At 43.2% G+C, this 27,580-nt stretch overlaps 1 protein-coding gene across 3 annotated transcripts in view; it reads left to right on the forward strand.

Annotated features, from left to right (window-relative positions):
* The window catches only part of Kiaa1549 (KIAA1549 ortholog), a 140,841-nt gene that overhangs the window by 38,906 nt on the left and 74,355 nt on the right, over positions 1-27,580 (forward strand). For all 3 annotated transcript variants that reach the window (XM_033764510.1, XM_033764511.1, XM_033764512.1), the window contains exons 2-4: positions 19,450-22,125; positions 26,036-26,124; positions 27,361-27,538. In XM_033764510.1, coding sequence (XP_033620401.1) covers positions 19,450-22,125; positions 26,036-26,124; positions 27,361-27,538 — 2,943 coding nt within the window. The remainder of the gene's footprint in view (positions 1-19,449; positions 22,126-26,035; positions 26,125-27,360; positions 27,539-27,580) is intronic.

The following is a 27,580-nucleotide window of genomic DNA, read 5'->3' on the forward strand; positions in this document are numbered from 1 at the left end:
CTTGAACTCATGGTGATCCTTCTGCCTCACATCCTGAGTGCTGGGATTATGAGCATGCACTACCATACCCGGCTGTGGTTATGATTTTTTTTCCTCATTGAGTTTATTGGTACATTTTAGATATACAGTACAGTTACGTTCATCATTGGGATCTTGTACCTTTACATGACAGGTCTTGGTTCTCATTTTTTCCCTTTGTCCCTACCCTCCCTTCACCCCTCCTCCCCTCCTCCTTTACAAACACTTCATTTCCATATTTTCATTTTCTCATATTTTTTCCTTTTCCCTTATTACCTTTCCCCTACCCTTCCCACTTTCCCTACATCTTTAGCCCCTTTCTTCCTATATAATAGTACATAAGATCCTAGTGATATAATGGACAATGTGAAATGGTTATGATCTTTTAAGGTCATTTTCAAAGATACAGCAGTATGTATTGGAGTGATCAGTGATGTCTGGGATTTGCTTTACTTTTATTTTTAAAGAAGTTGATGGTGCTGAAGCCGGGTAATGAGTTCTAATCTTTCAGCTGTCTCGTGTATCTGAACATTCCATCATAAAAAGTGAAAAACATCAAAATTGGTTTATTGGCAGTGTCATAATGTCTTCCTGTTAAGTAGTAAAAACGCATATGGGACCCTTCACACCTTTTGGCTTACTGATACACTCGACATGCTTAGTTTCTTGGCAAATTAGTGTTTACATGAATGACGTGCTAGTCCTCATTTTGGAGTCCCAAGGAGCCCTCAGATAAAGTAAGAGAAGTCATAATTGTAGATGCTTAGAGAGTTAACGTTTGGATAATTGCTAATCAGTCAGCATTTCATACCAATGAACAGGCAAAAGAGGGGATCTGGGAAAGATTGCCAGTGAACAGAAATAATTAAGTAAAGATGAGCATAATTTGTGTGCTCAACTGGTTGAATCATAGAAGTATTTGCAAATAGCGCCTGACTTTGTATGTGTCTCAGTCTGTTTGGGCTGCTTTATCAAAATACCTTTGAGTTGGTCATCCTGGGGTTGGGACGTGCAGGATTGAGACCCTCTGAGGATTCATTCCCTCATCGAGGGTCCTTCCTTGCATCCTCATGTGGCAGTAGGGGTGACTGAGCTCCCTGTAGTTGTCACCTCACCACTTTCCAAAGGCCCTGCCCTTAATCTAGTCACCTAGGGGGAGGTTAGGTTTCAACATAGGAGTTCTGGGAGGGATGTGAGCATTCAGAGCACAGCACTATGATTGCTAAAGGTGGCCCCTACCCTGGGCTGTGGCACAACACCTTCAAACGAATGTGTCATTGTAGGGCTTGGAAGTCACAAGTGTTTCCCTTCCTTCCTTGATGGTACCCTTTGACTTCAGTTATCTCCACAGATAATTGCCCACCCATGTCATTGGCCCATATTGCTCTCCTGAGTGCTAGAATCACTGTGCCACGTTTCTACCCCCAAGCTGGCTCCCTGTCTTCCACACCAGCCCTATCATGCCTGACTGCACTGGCTGGCCATTTCCACATCGCTAGGCTCTTTTCCACACAGGCCCTTGCACATATACCCCCTCTGTCTTCCTGGCTTCTCATCCTTGCCTGTCTTTGCTTGCCCATCTTTCTCCATAGCAAGGCCTTGCTTGTCTCTGAGGAGATCCTCAGTGTTTAATTCTTACCTGTCCCCTCTCTTCCACTGCGAGGTTCACAAACAGGACCCTCCCCGGTTGGTTGGCCCCACATACCCTGCACTTAGCTTCCATGGTCAGGAGGAAAGTGTTGGACTTAGGGATGGAAGAACACATTCAGCTTTGGGCTGGATGTTGGAGACAGACATGGAAGACACAGCTCTCCTTCAAGGGATGCCCTGTCTTCGAGGGAAGGCAGAGGAGCAAACCCAAAAAACAACATAGGTTTGACAAGGAAAGTGCCAGGGGGGTCTCGGTGTGACTGGAGTTGGGGAAGAAGGAGGGTCCTGTAGGGGAACAGTGTTGGCTGAAGTGTCGTGGTCGGAGAGCACAAGGGTCAGGAGTCGCTGGCTGTGGGGAACATGGTCCCAGCAGACATTGGGCGGGGAGGGCCCTGTCCTTCTTCCGAGGGCTTGGGGTTTCTGAAGGCTGCTGGGAACCAGTGGAGGATTTTTAGAATAGGATGAGTTGTTAAATTATTTCTCTTCTTTCTTTAGACGAGCCACAGACATACAGAGATGGACTGATCAGCTGTGCATGCTGGAAATCCCCGGGTGGGTGGAAGGGGTCTGAGGAGGGTACAGAGTGTGCCGTGTGGGGTGGCTGTGGAGAGGGACACATACCTCCCATGAGACTGGGGTGGTTATAGCATTTGTCAGCTCAGTGTCCCTTGTCCCAAGGATCAGGGTACATGGGAGACGTTATGCAGCTCGAGGGATTCTGCAGTGATGGGGACTTGCATGCTGCAGGTATCACTGCTTTTTGCAGGTGGGATTCATGACCCTGCTGAAGGACTGTCTGGCTTGCCCATTTCAGAGCAATTCTTAGGGTTAATCTGTGGTCTTGAACACCTCGCCGCCTCTGTACTCAGTGCCTGGAAAGCCATTTCCTGTGGATGGGATCCGAGCAATCATCATGAGGACCCAGATGAGGCTGTGTTGGCGGAAAGGCAGGGAGGGGAGTAGCCAGCCGTGTGAGTCACAGATGGGCCTTTGGAGGAGGATAGGTTTTTTTTTTTTAGCTGCTCAGTGGAGTTGTCTGGTGGGCAGCTGAAACTGTGACTTTAAGTCACTTTGTATTTTTAGAGATGGAGCCTTGCTGTGTTGTCCAGGATGAACTGGAACTTGTAGACTCAAGCAGTCCTCCCATCTCTGCCTCCCAGGCAGCTGAGACAACAGGCGCATGCCACCATGCTGGGCCTCAGGTCACCTTGGACTGTCCTCTGCCGCCCCATCGCCTCATGACTTGCTAAGGGTTATGGTCCACTTAACCTTCCTGATCTCACTCCTTGCCCCTTGGGCTGTGCATTGGTAGTTTAGAGCATGCTTGGCTTTTCCTCTTTCCTCCAGGCAGATTTTTCTGTAGGATAATGATGCTAAAAAGGCTACTTTTCTCAAAATCCACAGTGGTTCCTGTTACCTGCTGACATCCTCACACTCCTGAGCCAACTTGTCCATTTTTTCCCCAAACCACATGGCAACTGTGGTTGTTATACAAATACTACATCTCCCATTGTCGAGACAGGGGCCTGTCTCCCTCTAGGTGCCTCCGGCCCTAGTGAGCCCTCTCTTTTGAGTGTCCTGTTCTTTTGATAGCAAAGAAGAGCTTCATGTGGAGCTGAATTAGGGTATTAAGCCTGAGCTAAGCTTTTTACTGTCGGTTGGATTCAGACCCACCCAGGGAGGCAGGGACAGCTTCTGGTGGCATTGCACAGACCAGCGCACTGGTGTGGAAATGACTGCTGCTTTCCCCGGGTATGCAGGGAAAGCGCGTCCTCATGCTTGGTCATGGTGTATCGTGTGCACCCAGCTCTGAGTGTAATTGGAGACAGAAGATTATCTCGAAGCTCATGGTGTCCTTTTCCCTGTTGTTGTGGGACTGTGTTTTGAATTAAATTATTTTAGAAACAGATGGCTGGCAGAGAACTTTTTTTTTTGCCTTTGTTCTTAGTGAATTGAGTATTTAGTTTGTTTTGGTTACTTAAAGTGCTGACAGTCTTGCTTTCCAGGTTGGTAAGAGAGGATTGCATTTTGTTTAGGAAACAATGAAACCAAGCAAAACTGAGCAAAACAGCATCTTCCAGTAAATACGCTGCACCTTGAATTGAACCAACATTTTAATATTCTTATCTTCTGAAAAAAAAGTTTTTAAAGAGTCCTTAAATCCCTCAAAGCCTATGTCGATGTCTTAACTTAATAGTAGGAATTTAAAAGAAACTTTACAGTGCCATTATTTTGGTATAGTTCAGTTGCCATTGTTTGCTGAATTCTGAGTTCTCTTACGTTCCAGTGAGGTTGCTGACTGTTGCCTGGGCCCCATCTCTGGCAGGAGGAAATAGAAGTTGTGACAGTACAAGGGCTTCTCCAGGGCCGCTGGGCAAGTGGGGGCCGAGCAGTGCCCAGTTCTGTTCTCAGTGGCCTGTCAGCTGCTCAGGCTGGGACCGTGTTGTGCCCCTACTGAGGAGCTCTGCTTGCTGTTATCCAGAATGTTCCCACCTACACCGAGCCTCGCCAGCTACTAATGGAGTGGCATTTGTCCTTTCTTCTCGGAGGAGTCTCATCTTGTGACAGCAGAGGGCCACAGGATGGATGGAGCAATGCTGAGTGTCACTTGAGCTTGGCCAGCTGACAGCCCCACCTGGACCTGGGTCTTGAGGGAGCACTGTATTTAGACTGGCAGCTGTACCAAGCACACCCAGCAGGGAGATGTCAGGAATCTCCCTGCACAAGACCTGGCTGGCTTCTCAGCCGCCCAGCCCTGCTCTGCGCATGGTAGTTGTTTGGGCCAGAGACCATGGTAGTTTCTGTGGACCTTTGCTGCCCTCCTGCTTATGCAGCCAGTTGTTCCTTGTGAACCCAGGAGGACCCTGAGAAAACCTGATAGCACACGAAAAGGGTCATATTTTTCTTCTACCTGTCAAACTCCAACATCCATTTCTTATTAACAAACAACACCTGAGGCCCAGGGAAGTGGTATCAGCAATTTTAGTCTGAGGCCAACAGTCAAGGAGCCAGGGTGAGGCCTAAGCACTTGTGTCCTATAGTTTCTGCTGTGTCTTGGTGCCTCCTGGTTGACCCAGCTGTGAAATAGGGTGATTGGATGCATTAGGGATGTCCATGACTTAGTAAAAGTCACGAAACAAAGGAAGACTTCAAAACAAAGTATTTAAATAGGTGTGAACTTAAAATATTGGTCAGTTTTTTTGGAAACTTTCATCTCAAGATTTCACATACCTGAATCTCCAAGAATAAATTAAAACATTGATAAATTTGACAGTATTGAAATTTAGACCAAAATGTACCATAAAGAGAATCAAGCAACAAGCCATAAGCCAGGGGAGGTTATAACTGACAGAGGTTAGTCGGATTCAAAATATACTGTGAATCTCTTGAAATCCAAGGGAAAATGACAGACAACCCAATAGAATACCGTGTAGTAAGATTGACAAGACATGAGGAGAGGCAACATGGCTGCCGTCAGAGAAGAGAAGGTTGCTGCCTGTTGTAACTGGGGCAGTGCAAGTGAAGATGTAAAGTTTCACACCAGCCAGATTGGCAAGTATGTGTAAGTCTGGGGTGATTGGGTGTTGCTGAGGATCTAGAGCAACCAAGCTCTCATATATATTGGTTGTGGGAGTATATATTGCTTCAACTACTGCTAATGTAAAACTTATTTAGCATTATTTAGTAAAATTGCAGGTGAACATATCTGGTGACCCATCATTCCATTCTCAGACATACATACCTATGTATGAATACATGTGTACATACTTTACATACACGTGTGCACCAGAATGTAGGTAAGAAAATTCATATCAGACATGTATATAATAAAAATTGGCAGTAGCTCAGCTGGCCATCCACAGTAGATGGATAAACACATCGTGGTCTGTTACTGTAGAATTCATGTCGAAGTAAAAGGAAAAGAATTATAGCTACCTGCAAAAAAAAAAAAAAGTCCAAGAAACAATATGGAGTGATTAAAAAAATCACAACAGAATATATGTGAGCAAAGTGCATTTTGATTAAGTTTGAAAACACACATCAAGAGTATAAAGAAAAGGAACTGTATGAGGAATACAGAAATGAAAATAGCGGTCACCTCAGTGGGAAGGGAAGGTGATGGGAAAGGGATGCAGCGGGGGCATCACAGGCAAGGGTAATACTGTTGTTTCTTCATCCAGGTCACAGGTACTCAGGTTTTCGTTGTATTACCTATAAAACTGACATATACAAGGGGTGATAGAAAAATATGGTGTGTACTTAAATGATTAAAGGACACATTGCCATTAATCCCCCTCAAAGTGCTCTTCCTTGCCTCAGACATGCTTACCTCATTGTTCTTGCTACTCTCTGAAGCAATTCTGGAAGTCTTTTTGATGAGTATCTATATAAGGTATGATAAAAAATACAGTGAACGACGCCACTGAGTGTCATCCAGGGGAAAGGTGGATTCATAAAAATGTAGTATGTTCCTAAGCCACCACATTCATCAGATCTGGTACTGTGTACGTAACGTCTGCCTCTTTCCCAAAGTCAAAATGACCATGAAAGGTAAACGTCCTGAGTTATTACTGGATGACAGTGCAGCTCAAGACACTCATGGGAGAGGACTTCCAGAACTGCTGCAGAAGGTGTCGAGAATGGTGGGCTAAGTGTGTTTGAAGCAAGGGGGAACATTTTGAGGGGGATTAATGACGTGTTTTTTACTATAACAAAGTAAAAATAAATCACTATGTTTGATCATCCTTTATATATCTATGTCTGTAGGACGTATATATGTTCTAAGTAGCATTTCTTACCTACTTGATAATTTGACAGCAACACAGCTAGTACCTGCTGGAGGAGAGGGTGAGCTTGTAGAAGGATAGTGGTGTACGTTTGGGTTGGAGAAAGAAAGGGAAGAGGCCATTTTCTAAACCAAGGAGAAAGATGAAAGGTAGGAATAAGACAAGAACAGTTTTAGTAATGGCACTGAAACACCCTGAGAACTAGAAGAATAATAAAAGCTGCTAAAGATTTGCCGAGTTGGGCAGCAGTTTAATTACCTGAATACTTTTGTTTTTAAACTCTTAAAAATTCTAACGGGGGGGTGTCTTGTTTCCTAGCTTTAATATCCACAGAGTTGAGATGACTCATTGTATTTTGAAAACTCTGCAATTTAGCAAAGAAACAAAAATAGTAGTTCCATTGAGTTGAAAGGTCTTAGTGACATTTGACTGCTTTTTCTGGGGTCTCCAAGCTGGGTTCTGGGAGATGTCCTGATTTCCCAGCATCCTTAGCCGTAGCCCTAAGCTGTCCCCAAGTGCACACTGGGGCCACACAGTACACAAAATGCATGTCTTGTGGCTTTTGGTAACTGAATTTAGCATGTACTTTCAACTCAATTATAATGTAATTACAACTTCATTTGTTATATAATGTAATTGTAACTATTTAGCATATTTTCAATTTCTTCGCCACCAGTTTAAATATGATGGACTAATTTGACAAAACTTGGCATGAAGTGAAGAGCATTCAGGCACTGAGAACGTGAGGCTGTCTCTAGGCCAGCTCTGTCCCGCCGTGCTGTTTTGAGCAAGCCAGCTTAAATGCTTTGTATACCAGGAGGGGTCTTGCTGGGACTGAAGGGATTCCTTTAGCTTGAGAAGCCCATGATTCCATGGCTGACTGCTGTATTCAGAGAAGAGCTCCAGAGAAGGATATGACTTAAAAAGATGCTCTCGCCTGCATGGCTGTCAGGCTGATGGCTGGCGTTTTCCTTGCTGATTTTTAACCACTGTAAACTGGCATGGTGTGGCGGTGAGGGCACGCGGGCAGTTGCGGGCTGGGACACACGGCGCAGCCAAGCCCGTGGTGGCACCACAAGCACTGCGTAGGCCGAGGACAGGCGCTGGGTGCTTGGGGTGGGTTGCAGATTGAGCTCTGCTGAGAGCCAAGCAGAAGCCCGGCCACCCCCTGGGTGCTGCAGGACAGAGCCTGTGTTTTCACCAGGTCCCCACGTCATTCGTAGGCGTGTTACTGTCTGAGAAGCTCTCTGTTGTCAAAGACAGAACCTTTCATTCTTTTGTGATCTAATGTGTAGAGTTTGGAAATTGATCTCTAGGGCTCGAACTGAGAGTCCCTGGTGTCTTTTATGCCCAGAGAGAGACTCACCTGGGGCTTCTAACCTCCTCCTGAATTAACTACAGAAGTAACTCCCTGTGGCATTGCAGCTGCTATCCTTTTGAGCTGCTGTCTTTCCCCCGGGGCTTGGCAGGAAAAAAGGAAAAAGCATCTGGTTGACAAGCCTTCCATTTCTCAATATCAAGTTTTTGTTCTGTGCTTTTCTAGTCAGGGAGATTTTCTTTTTTTGTCCTTTTGACCACTTTGCCTTCTCTGTTCTCTATCCTTGAAGGCAGGTTGATTTTTTTTTCTCATTTATACCAGATCTTTGTTTCATAAATGAGCTGCTAAACATCACTTTTCTTGTTATTTTACCTCTTGCAGTCTTCCAGTTCACTTGAAAATGTGTTTCTGATTCATTTTAAAAGGGATCCTGTTCAGCTCTTATATTTCAAAGCAAATTATCTCAGAATATCTGAACAGTTTAGAAACAGACATATGATGATTTATCCTTAGGAAAACCTTCCAGTTTATATGCCACACAGTTGGAGAGAATCAGGATTTTTATTACTTCTTAAATGTGTGACTTTTCAACCACTGGTGAGGAAAAAGAGCAGCTGGTATTTTACCTTGGTTTTTGATCTCTTTTACCTGGAATGTGTTGTGTCATAAAAGCATGTAGACAAGGAATCCTAGAGCCAGATGTATGGAAGACAACAAATGTTTATTAATAATGTTGCTAAGAAACAACTTAAAATTACTATTTACAAAACGGTCTCCTTTTATGGTGTATTGTTTTGTATTTTTTGCTAGGGATTGAACACAGGGCCTCTGGCATCCTAGGCAGAGCTTTACCACTGAGCTACACCTCTGGCCTATGTTTTCATTAAAAAAAAATCATACCATAGAGAAAGGAGTATGATGCTTTACAATAAGCAGTTTACAGCTGTATGTGGTGACACATGCTTGTAATGCCAACACTTGGGGAGGCTGAGTCAGGAGAATTGCAAGTTTGAGTCCAGTCACAACTTAGAGACTTAGCTGGACCCTATTGCAAAATTTAAAAAAATTAAAATGGGACTGAGAGCATAGCTAGTGTGAAGGACATAGCACAGTCCTCAGCACCACAACACAAAACAAAGCAAAGTTAACATCCCCCAAAACTCCAAAAAAAAAAAAAACCCAGTTTATATCTGATGTAAGTTTGTGACTTTCAGTTGCTAAGGGAATCAGCTAAAAATATGGTATTTATAGGAGGAAATATTTACAAATTTTGTTTATAAACTATTCACAGAATTCTTAGAGTGCATTTAATTATTTAACTTCCTCAGGTTTGAACCCATGGTCTTTACACCAAGCTACATTCTCAGCCCTTTTTGTTGTTGTTGTTGTTTATTTTGAGACAAGATCATGCCAAGTTGCCTGGGCTGGGCTTTAACTTGTGATCCTCCTGCCTCAGACTCCCAGAATGTTGCCTTAGGATTCCATCTCTGCTGGTAGATCACAGGTATCTGTGCTGCTCCTCTTTCAGCTTCCAAGCAGTTACCTTATTTTAATTTTTTATCATATGCCTTCTGTGAACTCACAGAGCACACAGCAATATCATTTCTCATTTATACCGTCAGTGTTTGTTGAGTTTGCCCCATGTTTGTCATTAATTTTCTGTTCCTTTTTCCCAGACCTTGCGTCTGGGCCAATTCCCCTCCTCGTAAAAGATGTCTTTGTTTTGAGACTCCTTTGTTGGGCCGGGGATTTAGCTCAGTGGTTCTGGCGCCTGCCTTGCAAGCACAAGGACTGGAGTTCGATCCCTGGTACCAAAAAAACCCAAACCAAACCAAACAAAAACTCCTTCATTGAGACACTGGTTGGCTTAACCACTTCCTGTTTATCTGAAAATGTTATTATTTTATGTATCTTCTTCACAGTTGTTCAAAGATGTCAGACATTTTTCCTCAGCACTTTGAAGATTTTGTTCCATCGTCATGCGTTTTCTAGTTGTGTGCGGTCATCACCTGTTTGTTTTATTTGTCTTCCCCTTTACCACTGTCTTTGTCAGTAATGCTGTGTGGGATCATATTTGTAGATGTGGCTTGATAAAATTCACCCTGCTTGGGATTTCTTGGTCTTCTGGGATTGACACATTCATGTCTCTTCATACTTTTAGAAAATTCTTAGCACTATCTCTTTGTTTTGTTTTGTTTTGCTTTGAGACAGGGTCTTGCTATGTAGCCCAGGCTGGCCTCTGATTTATAGCAATCCTCCTGCCTCAGCCTCTCAAGTGCTGGGATTACAGGTGTGCACCACCACACCAGGCAGCACTCTCCATTTGAATACTGTCTCTATTCCTTTTATTACTTTTTCCTAAAACTTTGATCAAATGTTTGATCTCATGGATTATCTCATTCTATCTTCTGTGTCTCCCCCTTTAATGTTTTGCATCTGTCTCTGTGCCTCATTCTGAGTAATTTCTTCAGAAGTGTACCTCAGTTCACTAAGTCTCACTTTAGTTAATTCTAAATTGTTATTTTACATGTATGTTGAGGTTTGATTATAGTATTTTTTATTTCTAAATTTTTTTGTTTCTCTTTAAAATATTTCTGGCCAATTTTCATAGTTTCTGACTCATTACTAATGTTTTCAGTTTCTGCTTTATTTTAAATGAATTAAAGTTGTCTTTCTTTCCTTTTTTATTTTGGTGGTACTGGATATTGAATCCAGGGCTTTCACACTAAGCTACATCCTCAGTCTACCCTCCCTTCCTTCCTCCTGCCCATCCCCTCGGTTTCTCTTTCTCTGTCTTTCTTTTTTGAGACAGGGATCTCACTTAAGTTGCTAAGTTGTCCAGGCTGGACTCAGACTTTTGATCTTCCTGCCTCAGCTTCCTTGAGTACTGGAATTACAGGCATGTACCATCTTGCCTAGCTGAATTAAACATTTTAAAAATATATCCTGTAATTCTAATATCTGAAGTCTATAGATGTGAGACTACTTGTGTAGGTTTCTTTTGACTTTTTTCATGGAGTTTTTCTTGACTTTTATTCATGGAACCTTATTCCTCTGTGTGTTTTTTTCTTTTCTTTCTGAGGTAGGGTCTCACTATGCCGCCCATGCTAGTCTTGAACTTGCGAGCTCAGGTGATCCTCGTGCCTCAGCCACTCCTAGCAGCTGGAACTATAGGCAGGAGCCACTCTCCGCAGGCTGAGAACAATTGATTTTTATCTCTGGCAGACATTGGAGACCCAGTCTGCTTTAAATAGGCTTCCAAGCATAGACTTATCAGGACCACACAAATAAATATATCTTTTAATATGGGGAGACTGTATAATTGCTGTACCAAATCAAGGTTGGTAGACATTTTTCTGTTTTGGGCTTCAGCAACAGAAATTGTCTGTTTCGGAGTCTCAAGTCTTAAGATTGAATTGTCAGCTACGGGTTCCCTGGGAGGGCAGTGAGGGAGATTCTGCCCTTTGCCACTTTCCTGGCTTCTGGTGGCTGCTGGGGGACCTTGGTGCCCCTCAGCTTGCAGACACCATCATCTTTTTTTGCTTCTCCCCCTTGTGGGTATGGCCCCCTTTACCTTTTTCGACGATGCCAGTCATAAAGTAGAGCAACTTGAAGATTGTACCCTGTTTTCTTCACACCCAGCTGGGATGAGTAAAAGGTGTTGCTTTGGCTGGCGAGCCCTGCCCTCTCCCTGTGTTGCAGTGGACAGGAAGTGGAGCTCTGGACCTTCAGCAAGCTCTGGGCCATCACCTGTCCTGTTTGCCTTGGCAGTGTATCTGAGTGACAGGTGGAGGCACCTGTGCTTTTCACATGATGACAAAGCTGAGGAGAGTGTGCACGGGGGAGGGTACACTCAGGCACTCATCAGAGCTTGCTGTCCTCAGATACTTTTATTCCTTCATGAAGCAGGTACTGACCGAGTTCCTCCCTTTGCCATTCACTGTGCCGGGCACCAGGACGACAAGTAAGACCATCCTGTCCTTGCTGAGCATCTGGTAAATCTAGTGGGGCATGGTGAGGGGGTGCCAGGCGGATGCCTGGGGTCACTGACCCAGCTGTAGAGTGTGGAGGGAGGAGGCCCCCCCCGTCTGTGCCCTGAAGCTGTCTGAGAGCACAGCTGGGAAATGCTGAACTCTTTTTTTTTTTCAATAGTTATTAAACATTTTATTAGTCCACGTTTGTAGTACATAGTGATCACACTCCTCCCGGGGAGTTGGCATGTGTACATAACACATCTCAATTCCTTTTTCATCCCCTTCCTCCCTCCTCCCTCCGTCTCTCAGTCCCCTTCCCTTTTGCAAAAGATCTAGCTTCCTATTCCCTATCTATCTTTTGTTTTGCTCTTTATTTATATTTGGGGTTTCTCATGTAAGAGAAACCATGAGATATCTAAGCTTGTGTGTCTGATTCATTTCACATAACATTCTGGTCTCAAGGTGCAGCTGTTCTCCTACAGATGACTCCAGTTTGTCCTTTTTTTTTTTTGTTTTATTGAGTTTATTGGTACATTTTAGGTATACAGTACAATTACATTCACTATTGGGATCATGTACCTTTACATGACAGGTCTCTGTTCTCATTTTTTTACCTTGTCCATGCCCTCCTTTCACCCCATCCTCCCCTCCCCATTTACAAACACTTTATTTCCATTTTGTCATATTTTTTCTTTTCCCTTATTACTTTTCCCCTACCCTTCCCATTTTCCCTACACCTTTAGCCCTTTTCTTCCTGTTTCACATGGTCAATTATATCATTAGGATCTTATGTACTATTATAGTTTTTCACACCAGAGAAACTATTCGGTATTTACACATGTGTGACTTATTTATTTCATTTAGAAGTATATCCTCAAAATGTACCCATTTACCTATGAATGAATCTACTTTCTCATTCTTTATGGCTGAGTAGTATTCCATTTTATAGAAAAGCCACATCTTCTTTATCCAGTTTCCAACAGATGGGCAAATGGGCTGTTTCCAAGTTTTAGCTATTACAAATTGTTCTGCTATAAACATTGGTGTGCATATGTCACTGTGGTATGATTCTTTTAATTCTTTTGGAAAGATACCCAGCAGAGGGATGGCTGGGTCAAATGGAACCTTTAGTCCCAGCTCTTTGAGGTATCTCCATATTGATTTCCTTAGTGGTTGCACCAGTCTGCACTCCCACCAACAATGGAGAAGGGTTCCTTTCTCCCCACAACCCTGCCAACATTTGTTATTGATTGATTTCTTGATAGCAGCCATTCTTTGTGGGGTGAGGTGGAATCTCAGTGTTGTTTTCATCTGCATCTCTCGAATGATCAGTGATGTGGAATATTTTTTCATATATTTACTTGCTGCTTTTACTTCTTTGTCTGAGAAATGTCTGTTCATTACAGATGCCCATTTTTGAATTGGGTCTTTATATTTGGGGGGACTGATTGTTTTGAGTTCTTTGTATATTCTTGATAGTAGTCCTTTGTCTGAGGAGCAGCTGGTAAAAACTTTTTCCCACATTGTAGGTTGTCTCTTAGTTCTGTTGGTGGTTTCTTTTGCAGTGCAGAAGCTTTTTAATAAGATGAGATCCCACTTGTTGATTCTTTATGCTAGTTCCTGTGCTATTGAGGATTTATTCATAAAGTCTTTTCCTATGCCACTGTCTTCCAGAGTTCTGCCTAACATCTTCCAGCAAGTTTAGTGTTTCTGTTTTAATGTTTAGATCCTTAATCCACTTGGATTTTAATTTGGTGCAGGGTGAAAGATAAAGGTCCAGTTTTAATCTGTGGCAGGTTGAACTCCAGTTTTTCCAACACCATTTATTAAAGAGGCTATATTTCCTCCACTGAGGATGGTCAGTTCCTTTGTCAAAGATGACGTAGCTGAGTACATCTGGATTTGTTTTTGTGTTTTTGAGTCTGTTCCACTGATCCTCAGATCTGTTTCTTTGCCGGTACCATGCTGTTTTATCACAGTGGCTTTGTAGTATACTTTCAAATCGGTAATTGTTATACCCACTGCCATATCTCTGTATCCTAGGATGGCTTTTGCTGTTCTAGCTCTCTTCTGGTTCCAAATGAATTTTTGGATTCTTTTTTCTAGTATATAGTGTTGGAATTTCAATTGGCATTGCATTGAATTTGTATAGCAGTTTTGGTAGTATGGCCATTTTCACTATGTTGATTCTTCCTACCCAGGAGCAGGGGATATCTTTCCATTTTCTTATATCCTCTTTGATCTCTTTTTTCAGAGTGCTGTAGTTTTCAGTGTAAAGGTCTCTTGCTTCTTTTGTTAGATTGATTCCTAGATACTTCATTTTTTTGGATGCTATTGTGAAAGGAATTGTTTCCCTAATTTTTCTCTCAGTGAGTCTGTTATTTGTGTACAAGAAGGCTATTGATTTTTGGGTGTTGACCTTGTATCCAGCTACTCTGCTAAAAGTGTCAGTTAAATCTAGAAGTCTTTTGTTAGAGTTTTTTTGGGGGGTGTTCAATGTAGAGTATCATATCGTCAGCAAATAAAGGCAGTTTAACTTCTTCCTTTCCTACCTTTATTGCTTTAATTTCTTTCTCTTGTCTAATTGCTGTGGCTAATGTTTCCAGAACTATATGGAAGAGGAGTGGTGATAGTGGGCATCCTTGTCTTGTTCCTGATTTTAACATGAAGGTTTTCAGTTTTTGGCCATTTAATATGATGTTGGCTGTTGGTTTTTCATAGATAGCCTTTATTAAATTGAGATATAGACCATCTATTCCAATTTTTTGCAGGGTTTTTATCATGAATGGGTGTTGAATTTTGTGAAATGCTTTTTCTGCATCTATCAAGAGGATCATATGATTTTTGTCCTTGACTCTTAATTTAGTGTATTACATTTATTGACTTACGTATGTTGAGCCATCCTTGCATCCCTTGAAGAAATCTGACTTGGTCAGGATGTTTGATCTTCTTGATGATCCTCTGTATTCTGTTTGCTAGCATCTTATTAAGGATTTTTGCATCTATATTCATTAAGGAGATTGGCCTGTAGTTCTCTTTTTTAGTTGCATCTTTTCCTGGTTTGAGAATCAAAGTGATACTTGCTTCCAGGAAAGAGTTTGGAAGTATTGCTTCCCTTTCAATTTCATTGAAAAGTTTGAAGAGTAATGGCAGTAGTTCTTTTCTAAATGTGTTGTAAAATTCAGCTGTGAATCCATCAGGACCTGGACTTTTCTTTGTTGGTAAAGTTTTAATTACATTTTCAATTTCATTGATTGTAATTGGGGTGTTTAAAATGTTTTTATCTTCTTTGTTCAACTTTGGTAATTCATAAGTATCTAGAAATCTGTCCATTTCTTCTCTTTTACATTTTGTTAGAGTACAGGTTCTCAAAGTAGGTATTGATTATCCTCTGGATTTCTTTTGGATCTCTTGTGACTTCACCTTTTTCATTCCTAATTAAATGGATCTGAGCCTTTTCTTTCCTTTTTTTGATGAGGTTAGCTAAGGGTTTATCAATTTTATTTATTCTTTCAAAAAACCAACTCTTCGATTCATTTATTTTTTGTATTGATTTCTTAGTTTCCATTGCATTGATTTCTGATCTTATCTTTATAATTTCCTCTCTTGTTCGAGCCTTGGGTTTTTCTTGCTCTTGTTTTTCTAGGAGTCTAAGATTCATCATTAGGTTGTTTATTTGAGCTAGCTCTGTTTTCCTAGTGTGGGCATTCTGTGCTATGAATTTTCCACGTAGAATTGCTTTCATTATGTCCCATAGATTTCTGTATGTTGTATTGGCATTTCCATTTATTTGTAAAAACTGTCTGATTTCCTTAATTTCCTCTGTGATCCATTGATTGTACAGGAGAGTGTTGTTCACTTTCCATGTGTTTGTGAAATTCCTATGGTTTCTTGTGCTATTGATCTCCAGCTTGATTGCACTATGATCTGATATTATACAAGGAATAACTTCAGTTCTTTTGCATTTATTCAGACCTGTTCTGTGAGCTAGTATGTGATCTATCTTGGAGAATGACCCATGTGCAGCCGAAAAGAATGTATATTCTGATTTTGTGTGCTGGAACACTCTATAAACATCTATTAAGTCCATGCTTTCAAAATCTTGGTTCAATTCTAGTATTTCGTTGTTGACTTTTGGCCTAGATGATCTGTCTGTTTGTGAAAGTGTGGTATTTAGATCCCTTAATACAATTGTATTAATGCTTATTTGGTTTTTCATGTTTCTTAATATTTCTTTTATATAGTTGGGGGCATTAGTATTTGGTGCATATATGTTTATGATTGTCATCTCTTCCTCTTGAATTGTTCCCTTTACAAGGATGCAGTGGCCTTCTTTGTCTCTTTTAATCAGTTTTGGTTTGAAATTTACTTTGTCTGCGAATAAGATTGCTACTCTTTTTTCTGGGCACCTGTCGCATCGAGAATTGTTTTCCATCCTTTCACTTTCAGTTTATGGGCTTCTTTTTGCACTAGTTGTGTTTCTTGTATACAACCTATTGTTGGATTTTGCTTCTTAATCCATTCTGCCAGTCTGTTTCTCTTGATAGGTGAGTTGAGGTCATTGACATTGCTGGTTATAACTAATATGTACAAATTTATTATTGTCATGTTATTGTCCTTTTGTTGACTCTTTTTACATTTGCACCTTCTCCTTTTAGTTTCTTGCCTTGCCTATTTGATTTGCTCTGTTGGGCCTCATGGTGTTGTTACCTTCATTGTCTTTTTCTAGGATATTGTTTAGAATTGCTTGCAGGGCTGGTTTGGTATTCATGTAGTTGCTCAGGTGTTCTTTGTCGTGTCAGTATCTTATTTCCCCATCCATTTTGAAAGAGAGTTTTGCAGGATCTATCAGTCTAGGTTGGAGGTTGTTCTCTTTTAGTACTTGAAATATCTCACTCCAGGCTCTCCTTGCCCTAAGGGTTTGTGTTGAAAAGTCTGCTGTGATTCTGATGGGCTTTCCTTTGCATGTGATTTGTTTCTTTTCTCTTACTGCTTGTAGTATTTTGTTCTTCTGTTGGGTTTCTGGGATCTTGATTATTATATGTCTAGGTGTAGATTTTTTTTGATTGTGGCTAGTTGGGGTCCTATATGCCTCAGTTATCTGAATGTCAAATTCTTCCCCTCTGTTTGGGAAGTTTTCTGTCATTAATTCTGTGAAAAACTTTTTAAAGTCATTTGTATTTTCTCCTGCTACTTCATGGATTCCTGTTAGTCTTATGTTATTCTTCTTTGCATCATCTAGGAGTTGTTGGATCTATTTCTTATGATCCCATACTGTTTTTAAGAAACCTCTCTTTTCACGGTCACTGACTGCAATCTTATCTTCTATATCTGAGAGTCTATCTTTGCATTCTTTTATTCTGTTGCATACACTTTCAATGGAGTGTTTAATCTCCTGGATATCTGTTTGAATGTGTTTTATGGATTCCATTTCTTTCCTATGTTGGGCATTTATTGTTTCCATTTCTTTCTTATGCTGGGCCTTCATCGCTTCTATCATGGTCCTGAGATCATCTATTTTTTTTGTGAGTTTCTGTTCTAGAGTCTCGAATCATGACTTTGATTTTGCTCACCATCTCTATGGTTATCTGGGAAATTATTTCTGTTTTGAATTTTTCTACAGCCTGATTGATCTATTTTGTTACTTCCTGTGCCTTGAGTTCAGGGTGTCCTGGTGGTTCACTATCGGCCTTTTAATCCTCATTTGCCCTACTGTTTGCCATTGGTGAATTGGAAGTCTGTCTCTGTGTCTTACTTAAGTGTTTTCTCATTTTTATTTTTGTTGTCGGACTGTCCTTGGTTTAATCTCTGGGTTATCACCCACATCTTCCTGATATAGTTGTGCCCTAGCTTCTGAGTCTCTAATGACCCACAGACATTCTCATCTTCATAACGTCAGAGAAAACAGCTCATCCAATCAACCACAATCCTTTATCCCCACTGATACAATCAGCAACACAATATGATCAAGCACAACTTGCAAAATGACCACTTGTGGTAGTCACTAGTCTATCACCCTTAAACCATGTAAATTAAATTGAAATCAAGAAGCAGTCCAAAACAAGAAGCAGTGAACAAACTTTTCAACATAGTGTATTTACCATTTAGGATGGGGCATCAGGCAGAGCTAGTACGAGAGGAGTAGATAAGTGAAAGAGTTGGAGAAGGTTTCAGGTGAAGCCAGAGGACATAGAATGACCACACAGTGTTCAGGAAACTGTTAAATTCGAAAGGGATAGACAGAGTAGAAGTGTGAGGACAAGAATATATCCCTTTAACAGTAATAGGGGCTCACTTTCCCTTGAAACCACTGACCCCTGTGTGAGGTAAAATGACAGAAGAAAAGAACATAAAGAAAAGAGAAAAAATGATAAAAGAAGAAATCTGAGTTAGGGCAGGAGCAGAGACAGAAAGGGAGATGAGGGATAATATGGTGGAGCAATGGTGGAGCAAGACTGAGTTGGGGAAAGAGGACAGAAAAAAGAAAGAATTTACAGAGTAGAATGAGGAAAAGAAAGAAACAAAAGGATTTGAAGGGCCTCTTTCAGACTATATCTCTGCTGTCATAATATACAACATGCGCAGCAAGAATTTACAGAGTAGAATGAGGAAAAGAAAGAAAAAAAAGGATTTGAAGGGCCTCTTTCAGACTATATCTCTGCTGTCATAATATACAACATGCGCAGCCATGTGCAGAACCAAGACCCCTGATCTCAGCTAGCTGATGGCAGAACCCCACGATGCAGACTGACCTTGGGCTGCAAGGCCAGATTGAGTTCCCTGACCTCCTGAATGGTTGAACTCCACAGCGTTCTACTACAGGTTTCCCATGCCCTTTCTTTAAAGATGTTCAAAGTTGGGAGCTCAGAAAAATACCCTTTATGACCACCTCTGCCTCTGCAGCGTGGGTCCAAAGACTGGCACAGTCAGGAGGTCTGAGAGTGTTGTGTGTGGGTGTTGGTGGAGTTGGGCATCTTCCTGGCGCTGGAGTGATGGCTGCGGCAGCCTGGCAGGAGAGGGTGTGGCTATCCTTCCCATTGTCTGGGCCTAAGCAGGCCCTCCTGGCCCTGTAGCGATGGCCCAGTTTGTCCTTCGTGATGGCAGGGTGGTACCGCCTGGTGTGTAGATGTCGCACTTCCTTTATGCAGGGCACTGTGGCATTCTTACCAAAGTGTCACTGTTGCTGATGAGAGTCATCCTGTGAGTTTCTCAGGAGCCTGCCCTTGTCCTGGCAGAGAAAACACAGGCTTTGGCGTCGAGAGTGTCCAGTATCCACATTTTCTCTCCACTGTGTGGGTGATCTTGTGGTTGGTTCATTGCCCTTCTCTAACTTCTCTTTCCTGTCATGATAAATAAGAACTGTCCAGACAACCTCCTATAAGGCCTCCTGTTTTCCACCTTCTCTTGTCTTGTGGGCCTGAATGTGCACTGTTAGAAAGTAAGAGGTCGAAGTATGCAGATGTGTACATAAACAAACTAAAGCATAGGCAGTGCTTGAGTTTATGAATATTTGAAGATATAGTTCTCTTGGTTCCTCTGGCAGCGCCTGGCTTCTGACTAATTGTTTAACTTCTAACTAGGAGTTAGTTGTAGATATTTATAGTGAATGGATGTTTGTTGAATGTATTTTTACACCTGCAGCCAGATGTTAGCCGTGTGATTTTCATTTTACCCAGCTAACCTGGCTTTGCTTTTCTTGTAGACAAACTCTCCCTGGAACAGCACAACCTTTCTTTATCCTCCGTGGAGCTCCTGCCGGAGACGAGCATGATACTCAGTGTTGCACATGTGGCCTTAACAGAGACTGCTCCAGGGTCCTCGTCCAGCAGGTCTCTCCTTATCATATCCTCTCCATCTGCCACTACTTTTGATACGACTTTTTTAAACCATGGGAAACAGACCCAGAGTACAGTGGATCGTAGCATCTTTGTGGCTAATTACGGGTCAGTGACAAGTAACGAGGTGGCTGTCGGTGAGGATGACATGGATAACTTTTTGCCGGATGCCCACTGGACCTCTTCACGGATGGTTTCCCCCCTGCCCTATGTCACAGCCAGCCCACCAGGGCTGCCCGGAGAAATCCTTGAGTCTGTGCTTACTCCGTCGCTACCCACCATTTCTTTACAGCACGAAGAGGTGACATCGGCCTGGCAGAACACAGTGCAACAACCATCGACATATGTCCAGTCCCCCGGTCATTTTGGCACTTTGTGGTCAGCTCTTCCCACCTCTGAGGGCATAATTTCAACTCCTAGTAGGAATTTGGTGCTTTATCCTACAGAAACTTGCAGCCAGTCATCAAGTAGGACCCCGCTAGAGATTGTGGCTTCGGTAACAGCGGGCCCAGAATCCCTCGTTCTCAGCTCCCGGTCTCCAGTGTCTCTGCTGTTAGGCGGTGCCCTGACTCAACAGCCATCTGTCCCCTCGGCTGAGGCCTCCAAGCCTCCAGACAAAGTCCTGGCCACAAGCACAGAGAGAGACCCAGATACAAGCATTACTTCGAATCAACACCTAGAAGAAGCCATCTCTCTAGGAGCATCTCCCACTGTCACTGTGTCAAATGAAGCCCTTGCTTTCGGCAGCACACGTTCTACTTTTTCAACTCCTCTTGCTTCTGCCTCCTTTTCTGCTCAGTCAGCTGATGTTTCCTATCACTCCTTCCTTCCTAGCAAAGCCAGTGAAGCATCAGAATTGCCTCACCGCTCCCTGGTCCCCGGTCGTATGGATGACACCCACGTCCAGAGCCCGATGTTCCCCCCCAGACCGTACACCTGGTGTGCATCCTGTATCCTGGCCTCACCTCGGCCTGTTCTGGCCACAAGTGTTGTGGAGGGAGACGTGGGGTCAGGGGATGGGGCTGAGACCCTGTCGGTGGCCACACTGCAAGTGAACAGCCTCTCTCCATGGAGCAGCGTGGTCAAGGACTTCTCTGATTTTGAGGAAGATCCTCAAGAATTTAATACACTTTTCCCTCCCAGGCCTGTCATTTCCCTTTCTTCCAGACTTGTGGGGATCTCAGCAGCAAGTAGCAGTCTGTCAGCTGAGGTGGACGTGAGCAGCATTATCAACACCCAGGGGTCTCCTTCCCATGGCCACCTGACTGTACCAGTGTTGCCTGATTCTGCTTTTGTCTTTTCTTCTGTGGCTGCTGAAATAGTGCCATCCAGGGTAACTGCAGAGTTCTCTTCAGTCATCATCACTGTCTCCCTCGATTCTTCTTCCTCTGTCACAGCCAACAACCTCTCATCACTTGCCACCACAGACCAGAATCTCTCCACCTCTTACAGCTGGGTTCCTTCAGTAGCATCTTCACTTCTCTCTACCCAAGAACCTGCCCACATTTTTGAACAAGAAACTCGGAGTCTTTTGGATTTTGCGTCTAGCTTTTACGCAACTCCACCACTGGGATTTAGCAGCCTGGCCCCCTCAACTTCAGAGATTCTTGCTTCTTCCTCTCTGACGCCAAGGGACCTGTCACCCTCCATGTCTCACTCCTTTTCCTCCTTGGTGCAGACGTTCATGTTGTCTGACTCTGTCACCTGGCAGTCACCTCAGCTTTCTGTCACAAATTCCACAGACTTTGAGTTTTCTCAGCTTTTGCCAAGTTCAGACCTTCCTTTAAAAACAGTGACTTTTCTACCTGATCACTCTGAAATGTCACCATTCTCAAGCTTCCCCTCCAATTCTCCCAAGTTTGCCGAAGCCTCCACAGTTTCCTTGTTGGATTTTGAAGCTCATTTTACCTCAGCTTTCACTGAAACTACCTCCGATTTGGGGTTTTCATTCATTCCCCGTGAATCTGCAGTCATCACACTGGTGCCCGCTGCCTCTGAGCCCACCCTGGATGTCCTGACTGCTGGGACTCCTTTCCTGTCACCGTCAGTAGCTTTCTACTCAACATCTGTTTTAACTCAGTCTTCTCTCTCCTTAGCTCTGACACCTTCTGATGATTCTATCGGACCTACAAGTGACCACACCCCCATCTTACCTTCTTCCTCCAGAGTCATTCCGACCAGTACTGCCTCGATCACTGACATGTACCTGTCCTCAGCATCCTCTGTTGTCTTTGAGCTGAGCCCCTCACCTCTGTCCACAGAGCCAGCCATCGTGGGTCCCTCCTTCGCACCCACAGGTTCACCATGGAATACTTCCTCTGAGCTGAGCACCTCCAGCACTGGTGACACCGTGGATGGTGCCCTCAGCAGCCACATTTCAAGTCAGAGTCCCCAGGGGAACAGCACAGCGCCTCCTCTGCCAACCCTCCATCCTGTGAACACCGCCACCCGCGAAGTGACAGTCGGTACTCCAGCCCTGGTCACCACCAAGCCACTGTACTTGTGTGACATTACAGTCCCTGATGCCTATCTGATCACAACTGGTAAGGCTTTGCTTCCGATCATCACCTCTCTGGTGTGGGGAATCCCTTCGGTGCTTCTGGGACAGCCCATCCGAGTTGAACCCAGGAAGGTGATTCCCCCTCCTCGGCGCACCTTCTGGGGGCTCCCAGATGGTTACCTGACCTTTGTTTCTGTAGCTATTAAACAAGGATAACAGAGGCACTGTTTTGTTGGTCATTGTAAAGATTTAAATATATCAATGCATATGAAATATTTAGCCAAGCTGCTGCTGCCTTGGAAGTACCCACACAATCTTATGTATTACTTTGCACTTATAGTAAGAACAAATACAGGATTTGAGGGATCTGTGGAAGTGTTTGACAGGGTCTTTGTTTTTGAAATTCATAACCCATGTGTGCATAAGGATGGGCATGCCTGTTCTCAGGGACTCCTCTGCAGGGTGATGATGTCTGGTTTCTGTGGCCCGTTTGATTGGTCCCCAAGTTTTCCTCCATGAGAAGTGCCTTGAAGGTGCATGGTGTCTTGTGAGCTCACCTCCAGCCCAGCATTGGCAAGGGGCTGTGTGTTAGCTTCGGGGTGGGGGAATGAATGAAGAAAAGATGTCAGGAGATGTAGGAGCAGCGGAGTGGAGTGGATGAGAAGGGAGCGGGGAGGAGGAAGAGCAGGCTTGGTCTTTGTCTCCATGCTGACAGTGGGCTGTGAAGCCTTTGCTCCCCAACCTCACAGGAGCCTTTGTCATTTGTGTTATAAATTCATGTGACTTAGCATGCGTGAGGTGCTTGTGGCGGCTGTGAGGGGGGTAGCAAAGAGTGGGACATGATCTTAGACCTGGCAGGCAGGTGGGGACCATGTTTTCTTGGTAGCTGTGGGGACGGCAAAGTTGCATAAGGGTGCCTGAGAAGGTGATTGGAATCCACGTTAAAGTAGGAGGAAAGCATTGTCATCTAGGTGGAGGGACATTGTCCTCCAAACGGAGGGAACATCAGCATGGCTGGATGTTAGACCAGCTCATGGGAGGGGTAGCTGATTAGGTTAGGAAATGAGCTTGGAACAAAAGGATGAACTTGAGTCTGCTGGGTTAGTCTGTTGGGAGAGGTAGAAGAGTTTCTCGTAGACAGGCTACCTCTCTTCCTGTTTTTAACAACGGTATTACAAAGTAGCTTGTGAGAAGTTACTGAAAGCTTCTGAGAGTCTATGATACTTACAGTTGTAATATTGTGTCTTTTAGAATTTTTCTATTTTAGAAGTATCTCTAAGAATATCATATATCATGCAGTATAAATTTAACTTTTGTTTTTGTAGTATAGGGGTTAAACCTAGGGCCTCATGCATGCTAGGCAAGCACTCTACTACTGAACTACATCTGCAGCCCAAATTTAACTTTTATATGTGATATGCATTGAATGACATTTGGTGCCCCTTAAAATTAGGTATCTGTCTGTCTATCTATCTAATCTATCTATCTATCTATCTATCTATCTATCTATCTATCTATATCTATCTATCTATCTATCTATCTATCATCTATCTATTATCTATCTATCCATCCATCTTTTTGGTGCCAGGGATTGAACACAGGACCTTGGGGCACCACTGAGCTAAATCCCTGACCCAGTTATCTATGTTTTTAACAGCTTGTCAAACAGCTTTCATGTTCACCCCGTGAGTGTATACTTCTCAGTTTTGGCAGCTGTGCAGGGCTGAGCATAGGATGTGGTACTGGAGAGGAGATAGGAGCTGTCTTTTGCTTACAGTAATGCATCCAACCAGGGGATATATGGGCTCATCTCCAGTCCCTGTTTAGATGGGACCTCAGTTGCTTCCTTTTGGTAGTCATCCATCAGTGAGGAAGTCCAGCGGGAGAGAGGGTAGAGATGATTCTTCTTCAGGGAGCTCTGGATTAAAGTGGGAGCCCTGCAGGTGCTGCTGGCCTAGGATGTCTTGTAAGGAGGCCTGTGGCCCTACACTAATGATAGTTGGAAAACTCTGTAGGAGTTTCCAAAGACTCGGGCCTTATATCCTAGTGTTGGGGTTTTGTATCTTTCTCATATCGACTAGAGAAGGTGGTGGTTATAGTGGGGGGCCTGTGAGAGGACTTTAAAGCAGCGCTTGGATGTCTTGAGTGGATACCTTTGGATACCTTTACCTTCAGCGGCATGGGGCTACTTGCAAGGTATACTTCCTGCTTTCCTCTTCAGGGTCCTTCCCTTTCTGAGTTTCCATTCTGCCAAGTTTAGTTCTTCTTTTTTTTTTTGGTACTGGGGATTGAACTTAGGACCTTGATGCTTGCAAGGCAGGCAACAGAACCACTGAGCTAAATTCCCAGCCCCCAAGTTTAGTTCTTGAGACCCTTTCTTTCTTCCTTCCTCTCTCCCCCTCTGTCCTTCCTTCTGCTCCCTACCTCTTCATTTTCTTCCTTAAATCAAGTACCTTTTTGTTCACTCTACCCTTTTTCTTTCTGCTCAGTTTGCCTTTTGCTTTATTTTTAAATTTTTTGGTGCTGGGAATCGAACTCAGGTCCTTACACTTGTGGGGAAGGCAGCATTAGAACCATTGAGATAAATCCCTGGCCCTTTTTTTTTGGTGGGGGGTTAGGATCGGTCTTTTGCTTTAAAGCCATGGCCCAGTCTGTTCCCCTTGGAGCATATAAAGGCCAGGCTGAGTTGGCCTTGCTGTGACCCAGTGAGGTGGCTGGGGCCATGGGTTTGTTATGATGGTCTCATGATCAAAGGAAGTGATACCTCCCACCTTTTTGTTATCTGGGTCATTGATTCATTAGAAAAATAACCAAGTATAACTTGGTTATTATACAAGTAAAAAAGTAAAACCTATCTTTTTTTTTTTTTTTCGGTTTTTTGAGACAGGGTCTCACTATGTAGTTCAGACTGCCCTGGAACTCACTGTATAGCCCAGGTTGGTCTTGAACTCACAGCAATTCTCCTGCCTCAGTCTCCTGAGTGCTGGGATTTCAGGTGTGTGCCACCATGCCCGGCAAACCTATCTTTTTTAAAAGAATGAAGAATATGACAGGAAATGAAAAACTAAGTAATAATATTAAATGTATTCTAATTCTACATTATGGAAGGTGGAGGGAAGAAGAGGGGAAGGAAAATAAGGATAAGAAGGTTGAGCATACTAAACACTGGTTAGCAACACTCTTATTAGTGCAGATTTTTTTGTTTCTGTTTTTGAGACAAGGTCTCACTGTGTAGTTCAGGCTGGCCTTGAATTCGCTGTATAGTCCAGACTGGATTCAGATTTGCCGTGATCCTGCCTCAGCCTTCTGAGTGCTGGAATTACAGTCATGCACTGCCACACCCAGCATAGTACAGATTTTTAAATGAAACTTTTTAGATGTGAATAAAATGAAACAGTGAGTTTGGTATGAAAAACATTTTACTTCCTGTATAAAAACCAAAAATATGAGAATTTGAAAAAATGTCTCCCCCCATTATTAGTGATCAACACTCTGCAGTTGCTTTGAATAGTTAGGGTAGGAGCCTGCCTTTTGTGGAGGAAAGTGGCTAGTTTGGTTGAGAAACATCGTTAGGACTTGAAGTGTTACTTCTGATGGCTTTTAAAGCCTTGTGTTTTGCAGGTAGGGCCATGGCCTGAAGACCATGACCTGGTATTTGTTAATTGTTCATGAAAATGAGAATTGGAAGCTCTTTGTCCCTACTGGCTCGGGCAGCTGCTTTCTGATCTCACCTGCCAGGGCAGAGTTACCTGGCATGTTGAGCTGACTCCTGCTGGCTTCCCTGCAACCTTGGTGCCCCCGAGTGCCTCTCTGGGTAGTTAGTGGCCATTAGGTCCTTCTCCTCTGTCCTGTCTGGGACTGGACCTTACTTGAGAAAGTGATTTGGGGGTTGCTCATGATCTTTGACACAGAATGACACTAACATGTGACTGGTGGTTGCCTTGGATTTGCAGTGCTGGCCAGAAGAGCTGTTCAGGAGTACATCATCACAGCCATCAAAGAGGTGCTGAAAGTGCACTTCAGGAGAGCTGTGGAGCTGCAGGTGAGTCCCTCAGCGGGCGGTGGCCAGGTGTAGTGTAAGTCTGTTGGCAGGGTGGAGGGGAGTGGGTGGACAGAGTTGGAGCAAAGGGCTGTTGGACCAGAGACATCAGTTTTGGGTGTTGCCCATGACAGTTTTGCCTTCCTTGATTCAAATTAAAGGACTTGGATTTGAGTTTAAACTAGATTTTAGAGACATCTAAATCTACAAGTTGGATAGAGATGGATTTGCACATCATTTTTTTTTTTAATGTTTGAGCAGGGTCTCCCTATGTAGTTCAGGCTGGCCTTGAACTCATTTTGTGGGGCAGGCTGGCTTCAAGCTCACCCTCCTGCCTTTAGCCTCCCAAGTGCTGGGATTGTAGGCATGCACCACCATGCATGTGCCACCATACCCAGCCTGCACGTCTTTTATATGAACCCTGTGATGGTGGTCCTCTCCCAGATGGGCTCAGGGAGCTATGCTTATCTGGACCTGCACTGTCCCTAAACAGAGCCGTGCGCCCCAGTGGCTGTGGGGCACATGAAATTGGGCTCGGCTGAATTGAGATGTGCTGCCAGTGTAAAATACATACTAGATTTTTTTGTTTTGTTTTGTTTTATTTTTTTTGAGACAGGGTCTCATTGTGTAGTTGAGACTGACTTGGAACTCACTATGTAGCCCAGGCTGGTCTTGCACTCAGTGATCCTCCTGCCTCAGCCTCCCGAGTGCTGGGATTACAGGCGTGTACCACCACATCTGGCACTAGATTTTTCAAATGCATGAAAAATGTAAAATATTTCACCCATACTTTTTGTATTGACTACAAGTTGAATGGTGTTTCAGATACACTTATGTATGTGAGGTTAATTTTACCTATTCATAGTTTTTTAATGTGGCTGGTAAAAATTTGAAAATTACATACATAAGTGGCTCCTATTATATTTATTTTGGGTGGTGATGCCCAGGAGAGTAAGTGCTTCTTTCTGTGTGGGTTAAACACAGCAGCTACCTGAATTCTCCACGAGTCATTGTTCAATTCATATTACCAGCATCTCTTTCTTGCTGTTTTTGTGACTTTGTGCTGATTTTGAGAAGGTTGGAAGAATATGAAAAGAATGGCTCAAATAAATTGTTGATTTTATATGAAGCAGTACTTTTTCATTTAAACTACTGATACATATTTAAACTTAACTAACTATTCTTCTCTCCTGCGCAACTTCAAGTTTGAATCATCTTTTGTACATTTTATTTTCCTAGGTTTATGAACTGTTCACTGACTTCACTTTTCTGGTAACATCCGGTCCTTTTGTTTACACGGCAATATCAGTCATTAATGTCCTCATCAATAGTAAACTCGTGCGGGACCAAACTCCTCTAATCCTGTCTGTGAAGCCTTCATTCCTGGTGCCTGAGTCCAAGTTCCAAGTTCAAACAGGTGAGAACTGAGCATAGCGGTTGTGATCTGTAATATATATAT

Source organism: Fukomys damarensis, unplaced genomic scaffold, assembly GCF_012274545.1.
Source record: "Fukomys damarensis isolate Sample0158 unplaced genomic scaffold, DMR_v1.0_HiC HiC_scaffold_16, whole genome shotgun sequence".
NCBI lineage: Eukaryota > Metazoa > Chordata > Mammalia > Rodentia > Bathyergidae > Fukomys > Fukomys damarensis.